We start from the raw sequence: 16,117 nt of genomic DNA on the forward strand, positions 1-16,117 counted from the left end.
GCAAAATGTATAGAGGTTGTTCTGAAAAAGCATATGGTTACTTATTCATTAACAACCGTTATAGTAGTGTTTTTCATTTCTCTCACCAGTATTCAGTGGTTTCTCTGTATGTAAAGGCTTTTGTGTCCCATCAGAAGACAAAGTTTAATTTCTATATATGACAACATGAATTTGAGTCGAGTGTTGTCATTTGGTCTACAGTGTGTACAGTTGGGGAACATGGAGTATCAGGAAATGTGTGTAAGTAGTTGTGAAAAACTCTAATGGCAGTAAAATCAGAATGCTCCATATATGTTACTGCAATTACGCGCAACTCCGACTAAAAGCATAACTGCACTAAAATAATCAGGTGTTTGTGTGGGTCCAGCCTCACTCACATTATCATCTTAAAGGCTTTACGATAGCATTTTTTTGTGTGTCTGCATGCAAACATGGTCACTGTTCTCAAGTTTAGAATAGAATAGAACAGAAAACTTTAATGTCCTCGTTGTGGCAATTTGTTCTGCAGCTTAAAAACTGTTACAGCAGACAGCAGTTAGTTCAACATTCAGCACACACTCATATCACATGATAAAAGTGGAATCACCTATTAAAATGCATGCTGTGCAGTAATAACACTTTCAGAGTTTCAGTGCGTTGTTGTCAGCAACCCTCAGGTGACAGGCTCATATCAAAATGAACTACATATTACAGTACATACAATACAACATGTACATATCCAGAGAAAGTGCATATTATGAAGAGCACTCCCCATAGCGCAGCATCATATTTAACTCCAAAAATAGTTCCAAACATCATGAGTTAAATCTTTCATGCCAGTAAAGCTCAGCTGAGTCGGACTGAAACAGAGAGAGAGGAGCAGACTGCTCATTAACATACTGTTACCTAGCAACAGGCAACCGTCCTGGAGCAACGCAAGGGAGAGAGAGAGAGGAGAGAGAGAGAGAGAAGAGAGGTAGAAGGGGGTGAAGAGACTATAGCAGAGGGGGAGAAGAAGGAGACAGAAAGGGAGGAAGAGAGAAGGAAAGAGAGAGGGGCTGAAAGGAGAGGGAGAGATAAAAACAAGGGGGAGAAGAGGGAGGGAAGAGGGAAAGAGAGAGAAGAGAAAGACAGAGAAGGGGAGGAGGAGAGGGATGGAGGAAAGGATGAGGGAAGGCAAAGGAGTGGAGAGGGAGAGAAAAGAGAAAGAAGGAGAGAGGGGAAGAAAGGGAAGGAGGGATAGAAAGGGAGAAAGGAGAATGAAAAGATAGGGAGATGAGGAGAGGAGAGGAAGGAGATAAGACGAGGAGAGGAAAGAGAGGAAAAGTGGGGAGAGAGAAAGAGAGAGAGAAGGGGGTTAGAATTAGGGAGGTATGGAGAATCAGAAGCAGAGAGGAGGAAGGAGAGGAGGAGAAGAAGAAAAGGAGTGGTTTAGGGGAGAGGATCAGAGGAACGAGATGAGAGGGGGAAGAAGGGGAGGAGAGGAGTAGAGGAAGGGGGAGAGGAAGGAGAGGAGTCGCTGAGAGGAGAGAGAGGAGAAGGGGGGAGGAAGAGGAGGAACGGTTGAGACGAGAGAAACGAGAGGAGAGGCGGTCGAGTGGAGAGGAATGAGAAGAAAAGCAGAAAAGATGCAAGGAGAGGAGAAGAAGAGGAGAGGAGGCGAGGGAAGGAAAGGAGAGGAGGGGAGGAGTAAGGAGGCAGGAAGAGGGAGCAGCCACCTTCGTTTGACTTCTAACACTTTATCTAACTCTTTCACCCTCTTTCTCCTCTTTTCTTCCCTCTATCATTTCATCTATATAATTAAATCCCCTCGTTATCAATATCCTAGTCTGTCTACCACACACACACACACACACACACATACACACACACACACACACATACACACACACACACACACACACACACACATGTACACAGACAGTAAAGTCAAATACATACATGCATACACACATTTAGACAACACACACAGATAAGAGGTCTGCTAACCTGCTTTACTGCTGACAGAATAATACATGATACGCTTATCTGTGTGTGTGTGTGTGTGTGTGTGGGTGTGTGTGTGTTGGTGTGTGTGTGTGTGTGTGTGTGTGTGTGTGTGTGTTCAGGTAATATCCGTTGCGCTGGTTATCAGGGTTGGAAGGTGACATCAGTTGATTAAATTGACTCCGGAAAGCCGCCCACACTCCACAGATATTTTCACCTCCTCTCCTTTACTTAAGTCACCCATCCCTCTCTCCTCCCCTCTTTCCTTCCCTCTCTCCTCCCCTCTTTCCTTCCCTCTCTCATCCCTACTTCCCTCCCTCTCTCCTCCCCTTTCCTTCCCTCTCTCCTCCCCTCTTTCCTTCCCTCTCTCATCCCTACTTCCCTCCCTCTCTCCTCCCCTTTCCTTCCCTCTCTCATCCCTACTTCCATCCCTCTCTCCTCCCCTCTCTTTCCTCCCTCTCTCCTCCCTACTCTCCTCCTTCTCTCCTTCCCTCTTTCCATCCCTCTCTCCTCCCCTCTTTCCTCCCTTTCTCATCCCCTTGCCTCCCTCTTTCCCTCTCTCTCTCCTCCCTTCTTACTTTCCTTCTCCTCCCTACTTTCCTCCCTCTCTCTTCCCAAGTCCCATCTCTCTCTTCTCTCTCCTCCCCTCTTTCCTTCCCTCTCTCCTCCTCACTTTCCTCCCTCTCTCCTCCCTACTTTCTTCCCTCTCTCCTTCCCTTTCCTCCCTCTCTCCTCCCTACTTTCATCCTCTCTCCTCCCCTTTCCTTCATCTTTCCTCCCCTTTCTTCTTCCTTCTCTCCTCCTCTTTCCTCCCTCTCTCCTCCCTACTTTCCTTCCCTTTCTCCTCCCTACTTTTCTCCCTTTCTCCTCCCCTTTCCTTTCTCTCTCCTCCCGACTTTCCTCCCTCTCTCCTCCCTACTTCCCTTCCCTCAATCTTCCCTGCTTTCCATCCCTCCCTCTCCTCCCTACTTTCCTCCCTTTCTCCTCCCTACTTTCCTTCCTCTCTCGTCCCTACTTTCCTCCCTCTCTCTTCCCTACTTTCCTGCCTTTCTCCATCCCTCTTTCCTCCCTCTCTCCTCCTTCCTTTCATCCCTCTCTCCTCCCTACTTTCCTCTCTCTCATCCCCTTTCATTCATCTTTCCCTCCCTCTCTCCTCCCTTCTTTCTTTCCCTCTCTCCTCCCTATCTCTTCCCTACTTTCCTGCCTTTCTCCATCCCTCTTTCCTCCCTCTCTCCTCCCCTCTTTCCTCCTTTCTCCTCCTTCCTTTCATCCCTCTCTCCTCCCTACTTTCCTCTCTCTCATCCCCTTTCATTCATCTTTCCCTCCCTCTCTCCTCCCTACTTTCCTCCCTCTCTCCTTCCCTTTCCTTCCTCTTTGTCCTCCCTCCTTTCCTCCCTCTCTCCTCCCCCCTCTCCATCCTTATCTCCTCCCCTCTTTCCATCCCCGTGTCCTCCCTTTTTTCCATGGCTTCAACCCCAAATATCATCGTCCATCTTCCATATTTTACAGTAGGGGTGTTAACCTCTGAACCTCCCACTCTGAGCTCTTAATACAAAAAAGTTACATTATCTTAGTGGCAAAAAAAAAACAAACACACATCAAACATTTAAAGAGAGTTGACTTGTGTCTCCTCTTTAAGAATATATGTATATTATTTGATCAAACTTTTAATACAATAACTTATCATGTGCAAACACCACCAACTCCAGAACTGTTCTCCAAACTTTGTTTTTGAGGCGTTCATTCTTGTCGTCTTTCAAATACAAGTTGTAGAGAAGCTTTGAATGGCTGGAAACTACTTCTCCTCCATTTTACCAGACAGAACTATTGTTTATGAAACTAATCACATCAGTAGGGAAACAAGGAAGCACAGAAACCCGACCTCTGCCATTGAGAAGAAGCACAGCGATGTGGTTGACGGTCTGAAACGTTTTGGGCGGTCTGTCCCTTTAAGCTTTTAGCTAAATGTTTTGTTGATAACAGTTGAAAAGAGTTGTGTGTCCTTGTGTCAAGGTGGATGAGGAGAGGGGGCGGAAATTTATTTACTCAATTCATTTGATAGCCTGTTTACTTAAGAGGGAAACAGTTTTACATTCTGTCGCAGTATAGATTGCATTCGTGCACACACACACACACACACACACACACACACACACACACACACACACACATATACTGCATGCATGATAGATTGATATAGCTGCACACACAAACACAGGCTCATAGCCAAGCACACACACATACACACACATCTGCAGATGAATGAAGAATGAATGCATGCACACAGCTGCACACACACACACACACACACACACACACACAGCCTAATGTCTCCCAGGCCTTATAGAGTTAGAGGTTTTATTTACAGTCCTGGGATTATAACCAAGACTAGAGGAGATCGCTTCAAAACAGAGGAAAGAAAGAAAGAAAGAAAGAAAGAAAGAAAGAAAGAAAGAAAGAAAGAAAGAATGAATGAAAGATGAAAGTCACAGTATAAGAGTGAGAGACAGATGAAGTGTCTGTGTCTCTTGGTGAGTCAGAGGGCGGCTGAAGGGCTGATCTGGACCAACAGCTGCTGGTTTAATGCCAACAGTCTTAGTGGATGAGCTGTAATGAGATACAACTGGAAGCAACTTAACACAGCAGAACAACTACTTTCCGGACAGGCAGCTGTCCTTTCTTTTATCCTTTCTACAGGTCAGCATAGCTGGAAAATCCCAAATTTCACCATTTTCTCTGTTTTACCAGTCGAGGCTTGTTGAGTGTTTGGAGAGCAGTTTCTAACGGTTAGACGACAAAATTTAAGTTTCTATTGGCTTGACCACAAATTAAAAACCTCTTCCACCCCACCGTCCCACCAGTGGGTCCATCATTACAATCACATCTTGTGCATCTGAGCTTTGTTCAAACCCACAGCACTTTATTTAAAATTCTAGTTGAGATCCCAAGGTTGTCAAAGATACCAAATATGTCATGTTGAATTACAGGGAAATTTGTATAAAATGAAGCACAAGACATCTAAATTTTTCCCATTTGACGTAATGCTGCAGCCATAAAAAATGGCCTCTTGGGTATAAGAGTGTTACAGCTTTAATGAAGCGTTGGAACGAGCAGATACAGAATATGTATAAGAGATTGTAGTACAGTATGAAAACAAAGCTACTTAAGGGGAAGTTTAAGGGGAAGGTCAGGGTACGAAGGGTTAAAGATTGTAAGATTTTGGCCTCTTCCTTGCCGGTTTCTCACTATGTTTGGTATCGTACAGAACGATCTTTTCTCAGCACAGTTTGAACACCTTGTCGGTGCAAATTAAACAGGTGTAACGACTCCTCGCTGTCCTCATCATCCCTCTCTTACATTCCCAAATTAAAATACAACAGCAACGATAATAATTACATCTTCCTCTTAGTGGTTTCTGTCTGCTCCCCTCTCCAAGAAAACGACTGAGGCTCTTTCCTTCCCTTTCTCACCGTCTCTCAAGTCTTTCTCTCTCCTCTCTCTCTTCCTCCATCCCTCCTTCTCTCTCCCTTACTCCCTCTATCTTTCCCTCCTTCACTCCCCCCCTCTCTCTCTCTCTCTCTCTCCATCCTTTTCTCTCTCCCTACCCCCCTTTTCTCCTGCCATTTTAATACAGGAGAAAGCCAAAGAAATGACTCTTATTTTCTATTTTCTGACTCACACTCGCTTTCTCTCTCTCAATTCAATTCAGAGTGCTTTGTTCTTATAAAATACCGACCAAAACAACCCTCCCTCTCCTCCTCGCCTTCCTTTTCAGCCAAACCCACTCTGCAGTGTGATGTAAAGCTGGGAGAAAAGGACAAAATATCAAATCTTATACATGTATGCTGTATTAACAGAGATGTAGAGGAGGGTAAACACACATAAACCAAGCTTTTATGTGCAGAATAGAGTTTACCCACCTTTTTAAGATGACATAAAGTCAAAGTAGATATCATGGTAAGTAGAATCAAACTGATGTATATTATGGAAGCCCATTTAGGACATATATTTTTATGAGATAAATAACTTGATAATCTGGAGAAACAAAAAAATTAACTTGTTATCACAGGAAAACGGCGTAAATAAAATGTATGTTTAGTGTTTAATTATGTCCTCAATGGGCTTCTGTAGTATATTATACAAGGATAGGTTTTTTAAGGGAAGAAAGGCATAGATTAATACTTTTATGATATTGATTTTTGTTTCTTATGATGTTCACTGAGAGAGTTTACCTACCTTGTTATTTACCTCTTCATCATAGTATTTACAGTATATATCAGTAGTTTTATCTGATTTTTGATGGTAAAACAACAAGATCATATGGCCACAAAGACTAAAGACAACAACTTCTTTTTTTGTTTTAAAGGTCATGACTAAGGTTTAGATTTCATATCGACAAAAATTACACCCAGGAACACCTTGGAATGATTTATTCGCCTCTTGTTTTGTCGCGTCGGAGATAAAAAACACTGGAGTCATTTTTTTCTCAGTTTCAAAACTTGCAAAGTCACAATGATTCAGTTTCTTTTGGATCTTTTTTTGTAACGACAGTCACGCCGCTGCTTTCTTCCTCCATTTATTACAGGAGGGTAAAACCCAAAATGTTTTAATGTTCTCTCTCTCTCTCTCCCTCTCTCTCTCTCTCTCTCTCTCCCTCTCTCTCTCTCCCTGTAGTTTGTCGCTCAGCCGAACTGCCAGCAGCTCCTGGCCACGCTGTGGTACGACGGCTTCCCAGGCTGGAGGAGGCGACACTGGGCCGTCAAACTGGTCACCTGCTTCATCATAGGACTCCTCTTTCCTGTCTTCTCACTGGTGAGGAGGGAGGGAGGGAGGGAAGGAGGGAGGGAGGGAAAGAAAGGAAAGGAACGAGGGAGAGAAGGAGACAGGAAGGAGCAGAGGGAAAGAGGGAGGGAGAGGATGGACGGAGGAGTGGAGTTAAGAAGGAAGGAAAGGAGAGGAGGAGGGGGGACAGGAGAGAAGGAGAGGATGGATGGGAGGGCGGAAAGGAGAGAGGGAAGAAGGGAGGAAGGAAGGAATAGATGATGGGAGGGGGGAATGAAGGGAAGGAGGGAGGAAGGAAGGAGGATTGGATTGGAAGAGTGAATGAGGGGAGGAAGGAAGGAAAGGAGGGAGGGAGAAAGGAAGGAACAGAGGATGGGAGGGAGAAAAGAAGGGATAGAAGATAGGAGGGAGGAAAGAAGGGAAGGGGAGGAGGATTGGAGGGAAGAGGCAATGAAGGAAGGAAGGAAGGAAAGGAGGGAGAGATGGAGAGAGAGGATGGATGGGAGAGGGGGGAAGGAAGGAGCAGGATGTGAGGGAGGAGGGAAGGTTAAGAGGGGGGAAAGAAGGGATAGAAGATGGGATGGAGGAAAGAAGGGAAGGAGAGAGGAAGGGAGGAGGATTGGAGGGAAGAGGGAATGAGGGGAGGAAGGAAGCAAGGAAAGGAGAGAGGGAGAGGTGGACAGAGAGGATGGAAGGAAAGGAGGAGGGAGGGAGGATGAATGGAGAAGGAAGGCTGGGTTGAAGGAAGAGAGGGAAGGAAGGAGAGAGGAAGGAAAGAAGGGAGGAAGGAAAGGATCAAAGGAGGGGAGGGAGAGACGGAGGGAGGATGGAGGAAGGAAGGGAGGGGGGAAGAAGGAAGGAGTGAAACGAGTGTGTAAGGCAAGTAAGTAAGTAAGTGAGAAATTAGATACAGACAGACAGATAAATCACTGTGTGACTGTGTGTGTGTGTGTGTGTGTGTGTGTTGTGTGTGTGTGTGTGTGTGTGTGTGTGTGTGTGTGTTGTGTCTATAACATCAGTCACTCTGCGAGAGGCTGGCACATTTGAAGCCCCCCCGCTGAGTCGTTGTTACTTCCTCAGTCTGAATTTGTTGCCAGGCAGTAATTAGCCAAAACTCTTTGTTTATTGGCTGGAAACACAGAGGAGCCGTTGCCAGGAAACATCAGCAAACCGAACACCGTATCAGACCAAAAACACCAAAACACCGCCATGCTGGAGGAGAGACAACAAACTGGGGGGATAATTGAAGTGGGATAATTTGAAGATGAAAGGTTGGGATTGAAACCTGGGAGTGTTATTGTTCAAATAGGACAAGAGGAATACATGTTCAGATCTTAAAACAATGTCCCAAGTCAGTCTCAAGTCTTGAGGCACAAGTCTTGAGTCAAGTCCCAACTCTAAATGTAGATTACCAAGTCAAGTCCAAGTCAAGTCCATGTCATTAATGTCAAGTCCCAAGTCTAAATGTAGAACAGCAAGTCAAGTCAGAATAAATCAAGAGTCCAGTATCAATTTAATATCTTAAAGAAAACTAAATATCTAGGACTTTTCAATGCAATATGGTTTTAATAGGATAAAAACTTGGTAAGAGCATCATGAGTTTGATTTCTATAATCAGTTTCAACTTCAATAAATTCAATCATTCCATACAAATTCAGAAAACAGAATTTAAATTCAGTCGTCCGCTGGAACAAATCTCATCACTTTCAATCTGAGTCATTTACACAAACACAAGATCTCAAGTCAAGACTTTAGAAACCTTTTCAAGTCATCAGAGTACAAGTCAGAGTCGAGTCCCAAGTCACCAGAACCCAAGTCAAGTCTTCTCTTCAAAGCATGCTATTTTAGATTGTAGGTGAAGCAAAACTGTGCATCTGTTTGGTATTTTTCTGTCGTGATGCGAACAAATACAGGATCAGCTTTGCACATACATTACTCTGTTGCACCCATTATGTAACAGAGTAATATATTAATATAATAAAATGTTAATATATTTTCTCCAGAGGTTTAATACAGAGGTGAATGAAGTGGAACAGGATCAGTGTAAAGTAGAAGAATCAAACACAAAGTAAATGTTTTGCATTTCTCAATTTTGGGTATGCAGTCCTTTATAGTGTGCTGGTGCGTTTTTTTTTTGTATATTTCTCTCTCTCCCACTCTCTCTCTCTCTCTCTCTCTCTCTGCCTCTGTGTTTGTTTCCCTCCCTGCTGTTCAATTTCATGTAAAGCTTTATTGGCACGACTCAACTGAAGTTGACATTGCCAGGAGCAAGTAGATGAGCGAAATAAGCGAGCAGCAAGTAAACAAGCGATAACAATAACAATAATAATAACAGAGCTGATAGACAAACCATTCAAACGATACAAGGAGACGGGTGGCTGAGCGTATAATGAACTGTCATAGACTCTCTCTCTCTCTCTCTCTCTCTCTCTCTCTCTCTCTCTTTCTCTCTCTCTCTCTTTACTGCCATGCCTGAACATCAGTTAACAAAGCCAAAGTAGACAAGCAACACAAAGCAATATCAGCAATACAGCGATGACAGTGACAATAACAGTAACAGGATCAATCTCTCTCTCAGTTCAGTTCAATTCATTTCAATTCATTTCAATTCAAACAAGCTTTATTGGCAGGTCACAGGTGACATTACAATTTTGCATAATCTTATCAAAGAAGAGAAAGACAGGCTATTAGACTTCTACTCTCTCTCTCTCTCTCGCTCTCTTCCATCTGACCTTATCGTATCTGTGCTCTCTCTTTTTCTCTTTTTGTGAATTTTTCTGTTTTTTTTTTTTTTTCTTTTCTGGTTTGTTTTGCATCTGAAGCAGGAACATGAAGGAACGTTTTAAGGACAAACCGTCTCCCTCTCTCCTCTTCTGTTTATTTCCTTCCTCCTCGCTCTGTCTCTTTTTTCTCTCCTTCCTCTACCTCCTTCATCTCTCCTTCCTCTATCTCCTTCCTCTCTCCTTCCTTCCCTCTCTTTCCTTCTCCCTCTATCTCCTTCCTCTCATCCTCTCTCCTCCTCCCTTTATTTCCTTCCTTCCTCCTCCCTCTCTCTCCTCCTCTCTCTCCTCTTCCGTCTCTCTCCTTCCTCTCTCCTCTCTCTCCTCCTCCCTTTATTTCCTTCCTTCCTCCTCCCTCTATCTCCTCCCTCTCTCTCCTTCCTCTCTCCTCTCTCTCCTCCTCCCTTTATCTCCTTCCTCCCTCCTCTCTCTCTCCTCCTCCCTCTATCTCCTTCCCTCTCTCCCCCTCTCCCTATTCTTCCCTCTATCTCCTTCATCTCTCCTCCCCTCTCTCTCCTCCTTCCTCTATCTCCTTCCTCTCTCCCTCTCTCTCCTCCTTCATCTCTCCTCCCCTCTCTCTCCTCCTTCCTCTATCTCCTTCCTCTCTCCCTCTCTCTCCTCCTCCCTCTATCTCCTTCCTCTCTCCCTCTCTCTCCTCCTTCATCTCTCCTCCCCTCTCTCTCCTCCTTCCTCTATGTCCTTCCTCTCTCCCTCTCTCTCCTCCTCCCTCTATCTCCTTCCTCTCCCCCTCTCTCCTCCTTCTTCTCCCTCCTCTCCTCTCTCCTCTCTCTCTCCTCCTCCCTCTATCTCCTTCCTCTCTCCTCCCCTCTCTCTTCTCCTTCCTCTATCTCCTTCCTCTCCCCCCCTCTCTCCTCCTTCTTCTCCCTCCTCCCTTTGTCTCCTTCCTCTCCCCTCCCCCTCTCTCTCTCCACCCCCTCCCCTCCTCTACAGATCTACCTGTTGGCTCCTAAAAGCGCTCTGGGCCACTTCATCAAGAAGCCCTTCATCAAGTTCATCTGTCACACCGCCTCCTACCTGACCTTCCTCTTCCTCCTGCTGCTGGCCTCCCAGCACATAGCCAGGACCAACCTGCACATGCAGGGACCCCCGCCCACCGTGGTGGAGTGGATGATCCTGCCGTGGGTGCTGGGTACGTACTGGAGCGTGTGTGTGTGTGTGTGTGATATATGTACATGCTCATAACCGCAAACTATGGATGTTTGTACCCTACAAAAGAGTACTAGTACTGTTACTTTTCTGATATTTTACTTAAGTACAAGTAAAAGTAGGCTACTGGTGTATGTAAAATGTAAAAGAAGTTGTACGTCTCTATATACACCCGTTACTCAAACCCCAACCTGTCTCTCTGCTGCATTGCATGCTGGTCTCTCTCCTGCTCCTGTGGGTGGAGAAACTGGTCTCTCTCCTCTTCTACGATGGATTTCTCCCTGTATGATTGTTGAACGTCTCTCGGTGCAAAGCGGCAGCTCTAGAAAGAAGCCCTCGCTCTTTGATTCTGAGGGACTGACACCAAAACCTGATGTTTACCGCTGATGTTTTACATCCTGAAACATTTTCTCACATCAAACTGCACTGGAGCTGCTGGAAACATCTGGAAAAATACATCAAACACCAAGAGAGTTTTAGGTTGGATTTCTCCTTTAATAAATAATGATTCATATCCGCTATTATCAAGACAGCTTCAACAAAGAAGCTACCACTGATATCCACTATTATCAAGAGAGTGCTAACAGATAACCAAACATTTACATCCGCTATTTTCAAGATTTGAATGAATCACCAAGCACTATTATCTTCAAGAAAGGCCATAAAAAGAAAAAATGTATCTGTTTAGTTTTTTTTCCAGTTTGATTGCTAATCATCGAGAGGCCTGTGTGTGTGTGTGTGTGTGTGTGTGTGTGTGTGTGTGTGTGTGTGTGTGAGAGAGAGAGAGAGAGAGAGAGAGCGAGAGAGTGTGAGTGTATGTGGGCTTGGATGTGTCTGTATGTGTGTGTGCTGGAGTGTGGGTGTGTGTGGTCGAGTGCTTGTAAGTGTGGAGGAGGTGGTGTGTGTGCGGGGGTGTGTGTGTGTGTGTGTGTGTGTGTGTGTGTGAGAGAGAGGGTGGGCGGGTGTGAAAATGAGTGATTGCATCTCCATATTCTCTCTCGGAGCTGACACCGGTCATTTCCAAATCTCAACGATGATGACTTGGAAAACTACAAAACCATCTGTTCTTCTTCCTCTGTCTTCCTCGCTCTTCTTCTGTGATCAAAGCTACAAAATGTTTTAGATCGACACAGTATACGGCTGTTCCACTTTTGGTGATTTTCTTATTTTCACCTCCATTGAAGGATTACATGCTTCTCTATGTGTGGAGTAAATTCTCCGACCTCTTCGGTTTATAAACTCTTTCAAATTGTCGAAAATGCATTCAGGAAAACGAGGCTGTTGACCTCAGGCTCATTCAGCTGTACAGGAGATTTCACTATTTTATATCCAAAAGAGTGTGATCAAAATCAATAATCAGTAATTAGTAATTAAAGGAAAAATAATATATTGTCCCCTGTTGCATAATCTGCTATTTCAGAGCTTTGAAAAGATCAATAATCCATGATAAACAATAAAACTATCTCCAACAATGTGATTTTAGGTCATATATTTTCATAGCAACACACATAAACACAACATTTCCTCTTTAAATTGATATGGAGAGAAAATAGGAAAAAAGAGGGAGACGGGAAGAGAAAATGAGGGGAGATGGATGGAGAGAGAGAAAGATGCAGGTAGAGAGAGAGAAACAGAGAGGTAGAGAGAGAGAGAGAAAAAACAGGATGCAGAGGAAAGCTTGGAGGAGAAGAAGGGAAGAGGGGAAGAGAAAGAAGAGATGAGGGAGGCAAGAAAGAGAGATGGAGACAGAAATAGGGAGAGAGAGAGAGAGAGAGAGACTAATGGAAAAACAGAATTAGGTTTTTATTACAGGTTTTTATTACTGCTTCTCCTTTAAAGATATAGGAAACACCTGGTTTTAGCAACATTTTCACCACTGCTTGATTCTGGTGATCCGCTGTACATGGATCCTGTCTCTCACGGTGCTTTGAGGTTTATCACCGGGTGTAAAGCTCTTACGCCCCGCTGCACCCTGCGCACCAGAGCCGGGAGGCCTTCTCTGTACATGCGTAGGTGTCTCCACTGGTGCAGCTTCATATATAAATCCATCACTGGGAGGCTTCCATCTCACCTGTGGACTGTGTTCGGCCTGAGCCGCTAAAAAAGACTTTAAACACTCCGCAGAATGATTTCAAACTGACTCATATGGTTTCCTCTGGTGAATTCTCTTCTATTATGAAGGCTCTAGAAAGTAGATACACTGGACAATGTTGCTGCACTGTTTAAACGATGTACTTGATTGATTCTATTAATCTCGATTGTATTATATATGTCTGTTCTCTATCTCCTTCCTCTCTCCTCTCACTCCTCCTTCCTCTATCTCCTTCCTCTCCCCCCTCTCTCCTCCTTCTTCTCCCTCCTCTCCTCTCTCCCCTCTCTCTCCTCCTCCCTCTATCTCCTTCCCTCTCTCCTCCTCTCCCTATTCTTCCCTCTATCTCCTTCCCTCTCTCCTCCTCTCCCTATTCTTCCCTCTATCTCCTTCCTCTCTCCTCCCCTCTCTCTTCTCCTTCCTCTATCTCCTTCCTCTCTCCCTCTCTCTCCTCCTCCCTCTCTGTCCTTCCTCTGTTCTCTATCTCCTTCCTCTCTCCTCTCACTCCTCCTTCCTCTATCTCCTTCCTCTCCCCACTCTCTCCTCCTTCTTCTCCCTCTTCTCCTCTCTCCCCTCTCTCTCCTCCTCCCTCTATCTCCTTCCCTCTCTCCTCCTCTCCCTATTCTTCCCTCTATCTCCTTCCTCTCTCCTCCCCTCTCTCTTCTCCTTCCTCTATCTCCTTCCTCTCTCCCTCTCTCTCCTCCTCCCTCTCTGTCCTTCCTCTGTTCTCTATCTCCTTCCTCTCCCCCCCTCCTCCTTCTTCTGCCTCCTCTCCTCTCTCCTCTCTCTCTCCTCCTCCCTTTATCTCCTTCCTCTTCCCCCCCCTCTCTCTCTCCACCTGATTGATTCTATTAATCTCGATTGTATTTATTTGTGCTACATGACTATGCTTACCTAAGTGTTTTGTCCTTTTATGTTCTTGTAAGAAACGTTTCTGTACAGTTTGTCCTCCATGCTGCGCCTTTGGTCTGGTCTCTCTTTTTAATCTCAATGAGACTTTACCTGGTTAAATAAATACAAATAAGTATTATGTTGAAATGAACACAGATGTAGAGAGTAATAAACAGAACAGAGCAGCTATTCCCATCCTTCCAGCAGTAGTGGAGTGAGAAATGAAATAAGATAAAAACAGACTATTTTGTGCGTCTGAACAAAACCTGGTTTCCTCCTCCAGAGTCAGTCATATAGAACAAATATGTTGCTTCCCTGCTGGACGCTCTGAGCCAGCCGACAAGAGAAAATATTAAGTAAAAGTTTGGTCACAGAACAGCAACCGAGCAAACAAGAACTACTGATGGATGAAGTGAAAGTGTGTAGTAGAAAGTGTTTACTCGACAGAAATCAAAGGTATTTTGGGCTCTATAGACTCAACCGTGACTGTACTGCACACATAACTGGTAACAACTGTGTGCGTAAAAGTGCATGTAAATAACTAGGAGTGTGTGTGTGTGTGTGTGTGTGTGTGTGTGTGTTGCAGGCTTCATCTGGGCGGAGATAAAGGAGATGTGGGACGGGGGTTTCACAGAATACATCCACGACTGGTGGAATCTGATGGACTTCGCCATGAACTCCCTCTACCTGGCCACCATATCGCTGAAGATAGTGGCCTACGTTAAGGTAACTGTGTGTGTGTGTGTGTGTGTGTGTGTGTGAGAGAGAGAGAGAAAGAGAGAGAGAGAGATGTTTCCTCTCAGGTGCAGCAACAGTGATGCAGTAATCTTGCAGTAAAATGTGGACTTCTACACCGACTACGTGTGTGTGTGTGTGTGTGTGTGTGTGTGTGTGTGTGTGTGTGTGTGTGTGTGTGTGTGTCATGTGTGAAGCTTAAAAGCAGTGAGAAGTTTGAGGGTGAAACTGAGAAAAATGACTATACTTACAGTAGATATTTGTCAATAAAGCATCATTTCATAGCATTTATGGGTATAATTGCTGTTAATATGAACTCTGAACCCTAGTCCTGACCTTTGACCTTTACAACACACACAGATAGGAGTTACTGCTGTTCTTGTTTTTGGCCCAAAGATTCTATACAGTTTTACTTTCTTGCCAGAAATCATTTTGTCACTTTCACAGCACAGGTTTCAGCTTCAACAATACTTTCTGTAGCTGCATTTTCTGTACATATACAAAATTTAGCTATTTATTGAAAGCAAATGGTGCAATCACACACACACACACACACACACACACACACCAGACGGCCGGGCCATCTGCGGCAGCTGTGAGTCACTGATGGTGGCGGGTGGCCCTCCTACACAGGTCCCACACACACACACACACACACACACACACACACACACACACAAATTAATCTAAGCCTGCACGTATACATAAAACACAAACACACACACAACTATATACATACATGCATACACACACAAACACAAACCTATGCATACATATACATGTATGGAGAGACATACTGTACACACACACACACACACACACACACACACACACACACACACACAGAAGTAGTTGAAAGGGAGCTAAGAAGCAGCTGTTGGCACAATATATTTTACTTTTTTGTCTTTTTTTCTTTCTTTTTCCATTTAAATATTCATCAGCATTTTGAATCCGCTGGAGAAAACTGACAGTCCCTCTCAAAATTCTGCTCTGTCATTCTCTCCTGTGTGTGTGTGTGTGTGTGTGTGTGTGTGTGTGTGTGAGAGAGAGAGAGAAAGAGAGAGACAGAGTGTGAGAGAAAGTGTCAGAGAGCGTATAAATTAGTGAGTGTGCATCTGTGTGTCGGTGTCTGTCTGTCCCTGTGTGTGTGTGTGTGTGTGTGTGTGTGTGTGTGTATGTGCGTGCGTGCGTGTGTGTGTGCGTGTGTGTGTGTGTGTGTGGGTGAATGCTAATAGAGGCAGAGTTAACAAGACAGCAGTCAGAATTTAGAATGAGGAGGAAGTCAAGCATGGGAAAACTGACAGAGAGAGAGAGAGAGAGAGGGAGAGACTTACAGAAAAGGAGGGAGGAAGATGGAGGGAACAAGATGGAGAGACATAAATTGATAAAGAGAGGAAGAAATGAAGAGAGAAATAGAGGGAGAGAAGGAAGGAGAGAAAGTGAGGAAAGGGAGGAAGAGGTGGAGAAAGACGGAGAGGTGGGAGGAGAGAGAGAATGATATGGAGAGACAATAGGAAAAAAGAGGGAGACGGGAAGAGAAAATGAGGGGAGATGGATGGAGAGAGAGAAAGATATGCAGGTAGAGAGAGAGAAACAGAGAGGTAGAGAGAGAGATAGAGAGAGAGAGGGATAAAACAGGATGCAGAGGAAAGCTTGGAGGAGAAGAAGGGAAGAGGGGAAGAGGAAGAAGAGATGAGGGAGGCAAGAA

At 44.6% G+C, this 16,117-nt stretch overlaps 1 protein-coding gene across 1 annotated transcript in view; it reads left to right on the top strand.

The window, feature by feature from the left end:
* trpc5a (transient receptor potential cation channel, subfamily C, member 5a) overlaps positions 1 to 16,117 on the top strand; it is an 81,128-nt gene that overhangs the window by 36,079 nt on the left and 28,932 nt on the right. The window contains exons 8-10 of the mRNA XM_078291577.1: positions 6,640 to 6,777; positions 10,479 to 10,677; positions 14,261 to 14,400. Of these exons, the coding sequence (XP_078147703.1) occupies positions 6,640 to 6,777; positions 10,479 to 10,677; positions 14,261 to 14,400 (477 nt within the window). The remainder of the gene's footprint in view (positions 1 to 6,639; positions 6,778 to 10,478; positions 10,678 to 14,260; positions 14,401 to 16,117) is intronic.

This window comes from Centroberyx gerrardi, chromosome 23 (genome assembly GCF_048128805.1).
Source record: "Centroberyx gerrardi isolate f3 chromosome 23, fCenGer3.hap1.cur.20231027, whole genome shotgun sequence".
Taxonomy (NCBI): domain Eukaryota; kingdom Metazoa; phylum Chordata; class Actinopteri; order Beryciformes; family Berycidae; genus Centroberyx; species Centroberyx gerrardi.